The following is a 13,886-nucleotide window of genomic DNA, read 5'->3' as shown; positions in this document are numbered from 1 at the left end:
CCCCGTGCTACTTGTCTCCTCTCTCTCGTAGTGAGTCTTCCACACTCTCCTTAATCCTTTACATCCGATCTTTATTGTATACCGTCGAAAACTTATACGTTACCCTTCCTGTCCTTACTGCCCTGATTTTCACGCCCTCCTTCTTCCCTCCCCATGCACTTTTTCCTCTAATCCATACCTAATCCCTGTTATAATTCCCCCACTAGCCCTTCCTTTGCTCTTCACTTTGACCGTTTTTTGTAATCTGCACCTATAGTACCTTGGCAACTTTGGCTCTACTTTATCCCATTTCTTTTTCTCTACCCGCATCTCTATCATTCCTACCATATCAAATTCCTGAATATACCTCCAGAAATCTTCATCTTTCTTCTTTACGCCTGCTACGTTCCAGTACATAATCTTTAACACTTCTCTATCCTGATTTACTCCCACTCACCTACTTCCCACGAAAGAAATTCCTATGTGCTTCCTTTATGACCTCCTCATCTCATATCTACATTTTCTTATCCACTTTTATTTCCCTGTTATTTAGCTTTCTTTGCACATCCCTTTCCTTCACCGACAAACGTTTGTTTCCAGCTATCAAATTCCACAACCGCCACTGTACTCCCCTTTCCCCCTCCAGCATCACTTTCTCTACCTTGCTTTCAACTCACTCTATGCTCTGTAGCAGCGCTTCCACACCCTCTATTTCTTCCACGCTCTTTAGCTTTAATCCTCTCATCACAATATTATTTCTCCCATCTGCCTTCTCTCTTCTCAACATTCTCGACTCCATTGCCCTTATCATTTCCCTATCCGCTTTCTCCTCTTTTCATTCCTACGCTCTTCTACTTTCTCTTCCATCATATTCTCCACACTCTCCCAAATACCTTGCTTCTCGCCCACGTCCCTGTCAACTACTTCCATTTCCGACCAGCGTTCCACATTTTCAAGACTTTTTTCTGCCATTTGCTTCCTTACCCTAATCTCTTCTTCCATATGCTTCGTTTTATCTTCTTTTTCCTTCTTTATCGACATTACATACCTCTGCAATCCTTATACTATCTCCCTCAGCTCTTTTACCATCCATCTGCTCCATAGCCTCCCTTACATGATTCTTCCCCCTGACCTGACCTATCAGTACCTCGAGAGCCTCCTTCTTCACTTTCCCCTCCATTTTTAGAGGGGGAGGGGTTGACCTACGTATCCGTAAGATTTTTTTGGACAAACTCTCTTTGCTGTCTTTTTTCTCTTAAAGAGATCCTCCCCCTCACTTATGGTAGACGCTCCCTCCCTCGCCTTGTCGTCCTTAATTCTCCTTAAAGTGAGTCCCCTCGCTTCTCACTAACAAAGATATCTAATCTTTGTCGGAATCGATTTGATCTTCTGCAGAGCTATCAATACTTTGTGAAGAATTATTTGCTGGTACTTGTGGCAATTTCAAAAGAGTAATTACTTCCTTCGGAAAGGGGTTTGATTGCTTTCGCGGAATTGGGGTTTTTAATATGATCACAGGAACATGCGCAGTAAGCAGTGCATGCAATAGATCGATCATAGTATGTTTTCTTAAAATTTTTCTTGTGTTGTTTTCCGTGCAGTTTTTGTTAACTTTATTACATGATTCTTGTGTTTCCTCTGAAAGTTGACTAATCAGCAATAAAGCATTTTCTATGATTGCTGCACCATGAATCAGAATTTTGCATACAGAAGCTGGCATACAATACCAACCATATAGTTCTATGTAGAGTGTTGCTGCATTAAGAGCTGTTATCCCATATGCTTCGCTGTTGATTTCGAATCCAGAAGGAAACTTTTTAAAATCGTAGAAAATTCTTCTATCAAACGTATGTCAATTCCAGTAATCTCAGATGAACTTTGAGGATCTCTACAAAATCTGCAAGTTGTATTTCCGTCGTTTGATGTCCCGCTACTTACGGTATTGGGAATATCAATCAGTAGACCAATCGTACTCTTAGAAGCTACTTAAGTAGCTTTTTTCCGCTTTTTAAGTCCAGCGTTTTTAGGAGGACTTCGATCTTGCCACTTTTTGAATTCCAAGCGGTAGGAGATGTGCAGCAAACATTCAAAACACCGAATCCAGGCGTATAAAGAGAAGAGGCCAAACTGAAATGTAGAAGGATCAGTTTCTCTTCTAACAGCTTCGTCAATGTTGTTCTTCATAGTTGGTGTTGATCCGCAAACGTAACATCTTTGTGAAGAAGTTTCTGTAATGGCAGTGCAGACTTTACCATCTATCATGGTCAACAGCAGAGTATGAGAAATTGAAATGTCACCTAATTTACCAGGTTTAATGAACCTGAGCAAAACATTGTCTATTTGACTCTCCACCTGATCCCTTTTAAATTTAAATATTTCAGTAGTCTCTTTAATGAATTGAATTCTTATTTGTACAAAACTTTGAGAGGACCCCAGACCATAATTTTGACACACGATTATTTTTTCAGATGCATTAAGTTCTTGCGTATACAGCTCTAAGGGAACAAGTGAAGTGATGAGAAGGTTTTAATCATCAAAATCTTTTAGAGAATCCTGTTTATAAGCTGAATGGCCCGAACTACCATCAAAATCCCACTTTCCGATCAAAGACAAATTCGAAGGACATGCGGAAGGTAGCGACTGCAAGACAAGTTCACTGATTTTGACTAGACGTTTTATTAGTTGGCTAAGAAGTGATTGCAATGGAATATCGGCTCTTTGTTCAGTTACTGTAATATATTTTAGGGCAACGCCTGATTTCAGCTTCTCTTATTTTATGATAAGCCGGATATAAGTCAAAACCTTTTGCCTTTGCCCCAGATCTAATATCGAGATATTGATGCTTGGTCAACTTATTCGTTACCATTATTGCCAATGCCTCGTCTTCAGTATAAGGTGTGAGAGTATGCATACATTGCTGAATTCCATCAGCATTCTCAGAGGAACGAAGGGCCTTACTAGATTTGGAGCTTTCCTATCAACCTCAAAATGAAGATTGGCATATGCAGCTAATGCTAACTCAGAACCACTTTATTTTTTAAATTCTGGTATTTTTCGTGTTTTTGAACGAGTGGAAGAATCATTATAAGATTTATGTGACCGACCTCTCTTAGTACTAGCACGTTCTGGGACGGCATCTTTAATTTAAAAGATGAACGTCAGTACAAGGAAATTCAACTTTCTCCTTGAACCAAGATTCATTGTGGGTCATCACCTTATCCCAATGCCTTTAAACCTTATTTAATGGAAGTAAAACATCATTGCAGAGATTTAAAAAAAATTGTGAAACCCAATATTTTACTTCTTTAGGATTTTTTTCTATTTTCAGATTTTTAATCACATAATCTTGTAACTGATTTTTTTAAACCTCAAATGACGTTGATCAATTTCTTATTTCATACAAAAGTAGAAATGAATCTTTTCTTATTGGAGCGAACTCCATTTCATTTATATTTATCAGTTATTTTTCACTGTACACTAAGGTCACTATGAAATGATTCTTTCAGATATTTTAAATATTACTTAGAAGTAATGAAAATTACTTCTTCAGACCAAAGATCATACGTGACATTTCATTCATGAAAACGAAATAAGGTTCACCATTTTCTCAATTGTTTTGACCAACTTCAGATATTAAACCTAATTTAGTATGTCCTTATTTTGAAATAAAAATAAAAAAAAATTTTTTTTATAGAAATTTATTTTGTTAAAAAAGCCGCACGTACGTACACGTAATTCTGTCGTTATTTTGAAGTATAAATATCAGCCAACAAAATTGATGTAGTTCTAATGCCGAACCATGTCCAATCGTCAAAATGAATAAACTCAAAAACTATAATTTTATTAATTTTCACGTTTTAAATAATAAGATCCGCGTTTATTTGATGATAATAATATACAAGCCGTATTTATTTTCTTCAAAAATAAGCTGGTATATTAAAATTATTCTATTGTTTAAGCCTCAATCATTAAAACTATTCCAAAATACGAAAAAGGCATGTTAAACTTGTGTGTAAGAAACACACATTATTAGTTTCGACCTACATTAAAAGGACTAAGTAAGCGACAATAAGACCTTGAAAAAGGTTATGCTTATGTAAAATGATATCTCAACAAGTGAAGAAAAGAAAAATTCTTTCAAAAATTAATTTTAAAATACTTGAAAACATTGATTTTTGTCCTTCTATTGGCCCAATGTGAGATGGCGTAAAATCATGACATATCCCGGAAACCCAGGACGATTTGGTAACCCTACTTCCACACAAACTCCGTACAATCTTCTCACCATTTGTCACTGCACACTTTCTCAATACCGCCCCAACACGCAAGTCTAAAAAATGTTCTTATAATGATTAAGTCTTATATGAATTGAATTGGCAATTTTTCTCGAAAATCATCTGATATTGTCACATTATTTGTTTACATGTCCTCTACATTTTTTAAAATCTTGTTTTACTTTCTTCGCGAAAAGAGAATCGAAATATGGTAAAATTTTTCAAGCGTACCTGCCTAAAATTGGTTTATTTTCAATTATATCAAAACATATTATTCACTTTTTACTCAGACCGCTAATTTTCAATAATGGTTGTTCTTGTCCAATTAAATTTTTTTATGAGGGTTATAGGAAAGTCTTCTAATGAGATTCACAATAAATATAATCAATGTGAGATTAAAAAATCATGTATTTCACCTTGATTTCTTCTTTTAAATAACATTTTTTAGTATTTCTCAAAATACAGTATTTTGTATATTTTTTTAAAGGAATGACAATTATTGATGATTTATAGAAAGTCATAAAGTGCGAGTGTTTCCTGGCGTACTGTGCCTGGGTGGTTTCAGTTCTCGATCAAAATGATTTTTATGCTTTCGCGTTGGGAAAGTATGTTTTTTTTTTGTTCCATTTTTGATTTACACATTTTTAAATACTCCTCATAATTCAAAATTTTCGTTGGAATTTTAGTGTACATTTTACATTTCATTTTTAATTGATTAACTTTTCTATTTTTCACATTTTCGGTTGATGTATAGTCTGCGTCCTTTTTCCTCTCGTATTTTAGAGTACATTTTAATGTGAGTTCTTCGCCGCTCACATTTTTATATGCACTATGGTGCGAGTTCTTTGCTGCCTCACTATCTCATTTCCTGCCATTAAGTGAAAAAATCATTGCCCAGTTGAATCCCGTGGACCAAGGGCTATAAAAGCAAAAAAGTTTTCATTGTTTCTTTTTGTGTAAAATTTACAAATGACTTAAACAAAAACAGTAAGTTGAAAAAAAATAATAGTAGGCATCACTGCAAATAATTCCACTATAATTTTCTTCAAAATACATAAAAGTGCTAAAACCACCCTCTATAGGTTGTTGAAAATTTATAATGTGCATTTGCAAAATATTTCAGATATTTTTGGCAATAAATGTATGCAAATAACCTTTTAAAAGTTCAAATGTGTGCCAATGATAAAACAATACCCTGATGTATTAAAAACGTACCCCGTAGAATGTTATTCTGCTTATTTCACAGTTTTTGAGTCATTTCTCATAAAAAAGTCATAGAATGACTCAAGAAATATTGTTTAGTTATTTCAGAATTATAAAAATAATGAAGAGACAACGTGACTTCCGGCATAAGGTCTTTGAACACCCATAATGGAAAAATAAGATCTTCTTTCGAAAAGTAGAAGTTAGAAAATCATATAAATACAAGTTTATTAATATTATTATTATATTATTCTTCCAAAGCCATTTTCAGTATGACTTGTATTATTATATTTGCACTTTCTAGTACTACGTAATTATCCATAAACCTTATCCATTTCCATATATTTATAATTACCGAATTATTTTAAATCTCTCAATTAAAGCAAATTTGAATAAAAGCTTTATTTTTTACAAATCTTTTTTATTACATATTATTTTATGGTTTTCAGTCTTTTGCAAATATACAATCTTTACTACATCATATTTTACAACATACCGTATCAAAGAATGTACTGTGTAGTCAATTATATGATTCTTTTAATTTAATATATTAAAGGAGTCCCCACGCAAAGTATATTGCATATGACTCTCCGTGGAATTGCTTTATCTTTGAATATTTTGTTGTTTTTAATGGCATGATTAAAAGATGACCTTACAAAAGTTTTCTGAATTAAATGTTTAGCGACGAGCAAATATTTAGTCTATGTCCAGTTTTTTTCGTGTAACTTCTCCCAGGAAGTTTATCTCAATGAGATTATATCGATGACCTGGTTCACCAAAAAGATCAAATAGATATCCAGGTATTTTTCAATCTTTTGTGGGGATGTTTCCTACTAGGAGATTATACTGATCACTAGGTCAAGAAAAAAGTCAACTCGATGTCCAGCTATTTTTCGTTCACCTCTTTCGGGGAAGATTCCCATAAAAAAATTATACTGAATACCAAGTTCAACACGAAAATTTAATTGATATACAAGCATTTTTTTCTCCAGGAAAGTTTTCAACATGAGATCATATCGGTCAGCAGGCCAATCAAAAATGTCGAATCGAAGTTCAGGGGTTTTTCGTGCAACTTCTCCGGGAATTTTTACGTCTAGAAGGTCGACCAAACAAGTTGATTCGATATCCATGTATTTTTGTGGAACTTCTCCGGGGACGTTTTCCACTAGGACAAGATAACGATTACAAAGTCGATCAAAAAAGTCGATTCGATATTCATTCGATATTTGATATTCAGGTATTTTTCGTGCAATTTTAGTGGGGATATTTACCTTAAGCAGATTATACCGGTCACCAGGTCGATAAAAAACTCAAGCTCAGGTATTTTTTGTAGAACCTCTTCGGGAAGTTTTCCCACCACGAGATTATACCTATCACCTAGTTCACCAAAAATGTCAACTCAATATCCAAGAATTTTTTGTGCACCTTTTTCTTGGAAGTTTCCAACCAGGAAATTATATTATATTCGATGTACAGATATCTTTCCTGCAATTTTTGTGGGGAGGTTTACTTTAAGGAGAGTATAGCTATCACTATTTCGATCACCAGGAGATCTTGCCTATCAAGAGGCAGATCACAAATTTGAATTGATTTCCAGGTATTTTTCTTGCAACCTCTTTGGGGAGAGTTATCTCAAGGAGATTATAACGGTCACCTAGTCTAACAAAAAAGTCATTTCGATGTCTAGGTACTTTTTGTGCAACTTCTCTAAAAATTTCATTCGCTAGGAGATTATACTGATTGCCAGATTAACCAAAAAAGACAACTCTATATTCAGAATGTTTCATAAAATTTCTCTTGGAAAGTTATCGAACGGGAAATTACTCCGAGCACGAGGTCGATTATAGTCGACTCCGTAAAATGTTCTCCGGTTTAACTTTTTCGGTTAACCTGATAAACAATATTATCACATGGTGAAAAGCTTCCCCGGAAAAGGTGCCAGAAAAATACCTGGGCATCGACAAAACAAACCGGGTTAGATGATGAAGTTTCCAACAAACGCTAAGTAAAATATAACACAAAAGAGCGCTTTTTTTTACATTTAATGTTTGCTGATAACTTATAAATCGAGCTGAAAAAATCAATATTTGACCCCGGCTGAACGCTAAAAGGCTTATTTCTGAACATTTTTTTAAGGTAACTTCAGACTTGGACGTTATGAACAACAAAATATTCAAACATAATGTAAATTCCACCGAGTGTCATTATCCATGCATTTTATGCGGAGCCTTCAATTAATATAAATTATATATTATTATTAGTATTTGTCAAACTGTAATGTCATTCTTATATGCTTGCAGGAGAAGTCGTGGCAATTCAAATTTAATATAATTATGCATTGACCTTTCCTTAACTCGAATAATAACATCATTTAAAACAACCAGTATGTGGCGTGTGAGGCAGTGTGGTCACACAGTAGCAGTGAAACATCGATTGATTAACTTTAATTTTTTCGCGAGGAATCATCATGAGGCGCTACTAACTTAGAAATCTCAGATTGCTACGCGTGAAATCTCAAAAGTATTCCGGGAGGAACTTTTGGAAATCTCTCAGTAATCTAGTGTTGGTGAGAAATCTGGAAATTTTTTGGCTAATTGTGGAAAAGTGAGGTGATGTGGAGCATTCCGACATACTCTCCTATGCTTGGAAAGAACAGCCAAATAAATCGGAAAGCCGCCAAGTTTAGCCGAGTCTGTCGAATCACAAGTGAGTTCTGATTGCGAAGAGAATCGGAAATCTCGGAACTCCCGGCAATCTCAATGAAATCTATCAAGTCTTAGGGTGATTGTCAAATTGCAGGCAAACTTGAAGTCCAAATAATATAAGATTAAATTATAAACTCTAACTTATTTTTATTTATTAAATACTTATCATGATCCTCTACAAAATGTTGAGTTCATTTTTTAAAATTTGTGTTAATATTTACTTAAATTTAAGAGAAGAACACCCTAAACGTCATAAGGTTAGGTGTGCCAACCTCACTTTTTACAAGAAAATTCAGATTTTCTCCTTTGTCTCGACAGTTAGCCTAAAAAACATCTAATATCTTAAGTTTATAAACTTTAGAGGAACAAAACTTTAGTTTGTACCAATTTTTCAAGCCAAATAAATAATATTGTATAAACCTTAAAGTTTGCCCCTCGATTTTTGTCGTTTTAATCTTCATTTGCGTGAGTCTTTTGTTCTAGTAAAATATTTGTAGTTACATTTGAGTAATAAACACAGAATTATTAAGCGTGTCCATGAACAAAAAATTCTATTAAGTTTAACTTAAAATATAAACATATTTTTTCGTGAATCGGATAATAAAACTCAAAAGTACATTTTGAAAACAAGATAGTCATGAGAGATATTGCTTAACAAACAGTTTTGGAGTAAAAAAATATATATAAATCATTTCGTTACCTGCTCAGCAGGATTTTATTTAATGCTCAGACATTTATTTTAGATTAGAATGTGTTATTTTTTATAAATATTAAAATAGGATAAACTTCATCGTATTTGCTCATGCGCGAGGATCAGGTGGGCTGGTTTGTTTATTATTAGCTAACCTCCGTTTGAAAATAAAGATTTAACTTCTTAATAAAAAGTAGAATTTTTCTCAGGTTATCTTTTTTTAAAAATTATTTTACATATTACTCAGATTTAAAGAAATATAGCAAACGTTACGGGCTGTATAATAAGAAAGTAGGTAGATGATTTTTAATCTCTATAGTGAACAATACAGGTGAGTACACTTACTATTTTATCGAAAAGATGATGTATCCTATTTTGAACTTCTAATTTATTACGTTACCTTACTTGTGTTCGTGAAAATTATGTACAATATGTGGTTAATTATTTAGTTCTTCCTAATTTGCATGCGTTACAGCTTTTACACTTTTTAAACGCTCACGCTTTTTTTCAACAAACTCCTGACCTCAAATCCGCTTTCCATATTTAATGTACGAATTTAGTTATTATTTCTTATTTTCAGGAATGCCCCGTTTGAATTTAAAATTTTTAAATGTGATACAATAACCTTTAATGGTTAAATATGAAATTCCTAATGATAATGTGATGCCACTTTAGATACTAAAGTCTGCCTGCAATTTGACAATCACCCCTCTATAATTCAATACAGATTTTCGCCTTCACGGTTTTAAGATTTCTAGATTTTGTAGTGAGTAGCCGCTCCAATCATCATGAGTTTTGACGTGATCGCATGGTAAGACAGTGCAGCGAGAGAGAGAGAGGCCATATGCAGATGCTTTGTTTAGCCTGTCGATAGTAGGGAAATCGAAGAGGAGTCTTTAGAGCAATTGCGAATCGTCGCACGAGAGGGAGAAGACGCGAATAGAGAGAGAAGGAATCGACAATAAACATTAAATGTGCAAGAGAGAGACAGAGATATATCCGAATGGCCAGTCAGTCGGTCGATCGTTCTTTTCAATTTACTCCGTCCCAAAGGAATTTCCACTTCGAACAAAAAAATATTAAACTATAATTTGATAATTTTTCGTGTTATCATCGGAAATACGTATGTTTGCAAAGTTTCAAGTCGATTAGATAGGTGGAAGTGTGTAAAAATTGAAACGCAAGATTTGACTCTTCCAAACATATCTCCACAGACAGTAAAAAAGAGCTTGAAAAGAAACAAGAGTAGAATTTTCTAACATTTAAAAAGAGTAATTTTTGTCTTCTAAGGATACTACATTTGTTTTCATTAGTTCGCATTAAGTAATATTAACTTTCAATAAGTTCCATACTTATTTTCGGACATCTTTGCAATACAGTTATTTACTTTATGCACCTTTCTTTTTATCAATGGTGGTGTTATTCAATATTTCTCAAATAATTCTGGGACTTTTCCTATGACAAAAGGTTCGCTTTTTGGCTATTGAAGTTTTTAAACAAAAAGATCGTAAAACACTCTTATGGTGTACAGTATAAGTATCTCCTTTACAAGAATGTCCAAAAATAAATCTGGGACTTACAAAAAGCAATATCACTTAGAATTAAAAAATAAGTTTTTCAATGGCATTTTGCGGATTTAAATTTTAGACACAGAAGAGTATCTGGCTAAGTGACCTCGAGAAAGATTTAGGATCCATTGGATTATTGGAAGCTTAGAAAATTTGGCTGAAATTCTGTATGGACTATTCGTTATTATTATTATCTTCTTTTAAATGAAAAAAATGTTCATCATACGCAGCAAACTCAATCTATGTTATTTCCTATAGGTGGTATCTCTAGGTGAAACACATAGGATCCTATGTAGGATCCTATATAGGATCCTATATCCGAACCTGTAGAGGAATTTTTTGTAGGGTATTTTCATCCCATCTGCTTTGATGTCTTTGTTCTGTCACTTTAATATCTTGGTGGAAACCTTCGCCCTGTTCTTCACTGTAGTCACCAAGGTTTTCAGGGAAGCAATCAGAATGACAATTTATGAAATGTAGCTTCAAACTTATTATATATTTCAATTTTTTAAAACTATCGACCATTCTCGAGACTAATCTTGCTCTATTTCTGAAATTAGCAGCCGATCAAAATACATAGGAATGCATGTGTCTCATCAAAAGTACGACTTTTTTTGTGTGGCTGTGCAATTGTGTGATTTGAAACTTTCCTATTTTAAACGCTGCCAATATGGATATATCCCATTTCCATCCGATTTTAGAAATGATACAGAATATGACTTTTTTAAAACAAGTAATGATTGCTCTTTCAAATAAACTAATTATGGTAATTTTATTATTAATCAACGGTGAGTAATATTGAACCGCTGGCGATCAAACCGGGATACGCCTAAGACGCCGTCGTTTGTGTTGGCCCGTGGGCCATATTTTTTTTAAGTCAAATTTTAATTTGCTGATAACATATCTCAACAGAAAGTTTTATTGCGCGTAATTTTAGTTCTATGAATAAATATGATGACTTCATTAGTTTACGAAATAATATAGAAAATTTTACTTTTTCTGCAATCGGAAAATACGAATTTTTTGTGTTCAACTTACCATAAGTTCTACAATAATGGGAATGTTTTTTTTTAAATTTTAGAAAATATGCATCATCTTATAATGAAACTAACGGTATTCATAGAATTTTTATGAATTGTCACTAAAAATTTATAACGATTTTTATTCTTCTCATGGCGTAAATCAGATATTGAAAGTTTCAAACGCTTCGGGAGTCGAACGAATTTTCAGAAAATTAAAATTAAGGTTCACCTAAACTTTTACTAGGATTCAAAGAAGCTTTTTTGCATACGGAACAGCGCTAAGATCATTAATCAATTGTGACTTTAAAAATATAAAACATAATTGTCTGGTATTTTTCAAAAAACTTCCTTGATTCCTTTTTTGTTTGGTACATGCCGTATTTACATAACACACAAAACTTTAAATTCTAGTATTTTTATGAACATTTTTTTTTTGGACTGATCATATTTCATTTTTTGCAGATACTGAATCAGAACTTCAGTCAAGCCGAAGATGACGATCAATACATTCCTTATGAAAACCGACCAGAAACATACATTGTGCCAGCTGTATTTCTTATTATACTGGTCGTTGGAGTAGTCGGAAATGGAATTCTAGTGCTTACCTTGCTGCGGTACCCAAGCTTAAGAAACATTCCAAACACTTATGTGCTTTCCCTGGCTTTTGGAGATCTTCTGGTGAGGAAACTTTTTGCTAATAGTGTTTACAAAATAATCATATTATAATTACCACAAATATGAGGGAAAGGGGGTGTGTTGTATTAATTACCAAGGGATTGAACTCTTCTTATTTATTTGATATACGTATATAGTACATACATTAATATAACCATACACTTGTTGAGGCCTATTACTAGTATATCCAGGTTAATTTTTAAACGCAGATGACTCTGTATATTACCTTTGTTGATAAGTAGGGTCCTGCTTTATCGCAAATTAATGTTTTGTTTTGCAAATCGATTGTAAACCACGAGAAAGTAAGTTATAAAAATATGAACCAACCACCTCCTCATTAAATTTGAGGTGCGCTAACTTTTGGGCCATCGCATTCAATTAGTGCAAATGTTAAAAGTTGTATTTTTGAATCTTAGTGGAAAATCTTATTTTAATATTTTGAATAGATGTTTGTAATTAAGGCCAGTTTATTAATTTTAAATTAAGTTTTATTTTGACTGGTTGAATTATACTAAATTAGTAGAAACCTATTGCCAGTATGTCGATATTAAATTTGTATGGCAGATGATTCTGTTTATCAGCTTTACTCATAAGCCCTGTCCTACATTATTGCATGTCAATTTTTCGTCACGCAAATTGAAATAAATGAAAAAATATACAATATAGTTACACTAAAACCATAAATATTTGCTCGTTCTTGGGTCACGTGCATGTCCTCAAGATATCCAAGGATTTCATCAGCCCGTTAATGTAACTGCATCGTGTACCTTGTGGCCATCCAGCTCAAGGTCGTGAGGGATGAACAAAGGTGTCATTTACGCAGTTGTTTTCGGAGGCAGTACTATTTTCCTAGATAGAAGTCTCTTCCTATGAGGGCCTCTAGACCTTCTAACGTCTTTAAAAGTCTCCTAAAGGAATCTTTAGACCTTCATACTTTTTCGATTTATTCCTATCGATCCCTGCATATCAAACTCTCCCTTACCATTAAGTCCTTACAATTATTCGCTGTTTTCGTTATCCGTATCAAGAAACTACTTAAACCTATTTCAGTTATTATATGTCATTCGATTCCAATTCAATACATTTAAGGTGCCTTATTGTATCTTTTAAACATGTGATGAAAATGGAATTTAAAGAATGGTAGTGTAATCTTAATACAATCGTTTGAAGCACCTTCAGAACTAAATAAATAAATATATATTTTTGGGAAATTATATACAAAATTCATGATTATATGTTTGATATATTTTACAAAAATATTTCTGTTACTAGAAATAATATTTCAATTTTTCCAACTTTTTTGTGACAAACTCAAGTTCTTGCAATTCGAACAGAAATATTTCACGATTCCTACTAGTAAGCTGTTGTGATACGGTAAAAAAAAAATCTTCAAAATCAGCCCAATAACATTGAAAAACGTTGACTATTTCGGAAGTTACTGAAAATTTAAGAGAACATCGAAATTTACACTATTTTTGCAATAACTACTTAAAAACTAGACAAATTGGCTTCACCCTGGGCACATTTCAAACAGAATTTTAAAAACAATCAACCTTTTAAAGAGACATTTTTTTAACTCCGGTATAATTAAAGCGATAAATAAAAAAAAATTTTCCTAAGTGAGTCCAAACTCTTGCAGGGCAGTGTATATACTCCACGCATCTCATGGTCGTGAGACGTGGTCATAAGTATGAATTACCGCGGTTCTAATGGGAGCCGGAGTCATTTTTAAATGACGGTTGCTCCCAGTAGGGCCATGCGGTGGCTGT

The 13,886-nt window shown here is 33.5% G+C and overlaps 1 protein-coding gene across 1 annotated transcript in view; it reads left to right on the top strand.

The window, feature by feature from the left end:
- LOC117181208 overlaps positions 1-13,886 on the top strand; it is a 243,827-nt gene that overhangs the window by 128,814 nt on the left and 101,127 nt on the right. The window contains exon 2 of the mRNA XM_033373771.1: positions 11,905-12,120. Within this exon, the coding sequence (XP_033229662.1) occupies positions 11,905-12,120 (216 nt within the window). The remainder of the gene's footprint in view (positions 1-11,904; positions 12,121-13,886) is intronic.

Source organism: Belonocnema kinseyi, chromosome 10 (assembly GCF_010883055.1).
Source record: "Belonocnema kinseyi isolate 2016_QV_RU_SX_M_011 chromosome 10, B_treatae_v1, whole genome shotgun sequence".
Taxonomy (NCBI): domain Eukaryota; kingdom Metazoa; phylum Arthropoda; class Insecta; order Hymenoptera; family Cynipidae; genus Belonocnema; species Belonocnema kinseyi.
Note: the sequence above shows the minus strand (reverse complement) of the source record. Positions and strands in the feature narration are given on the sequence as shown.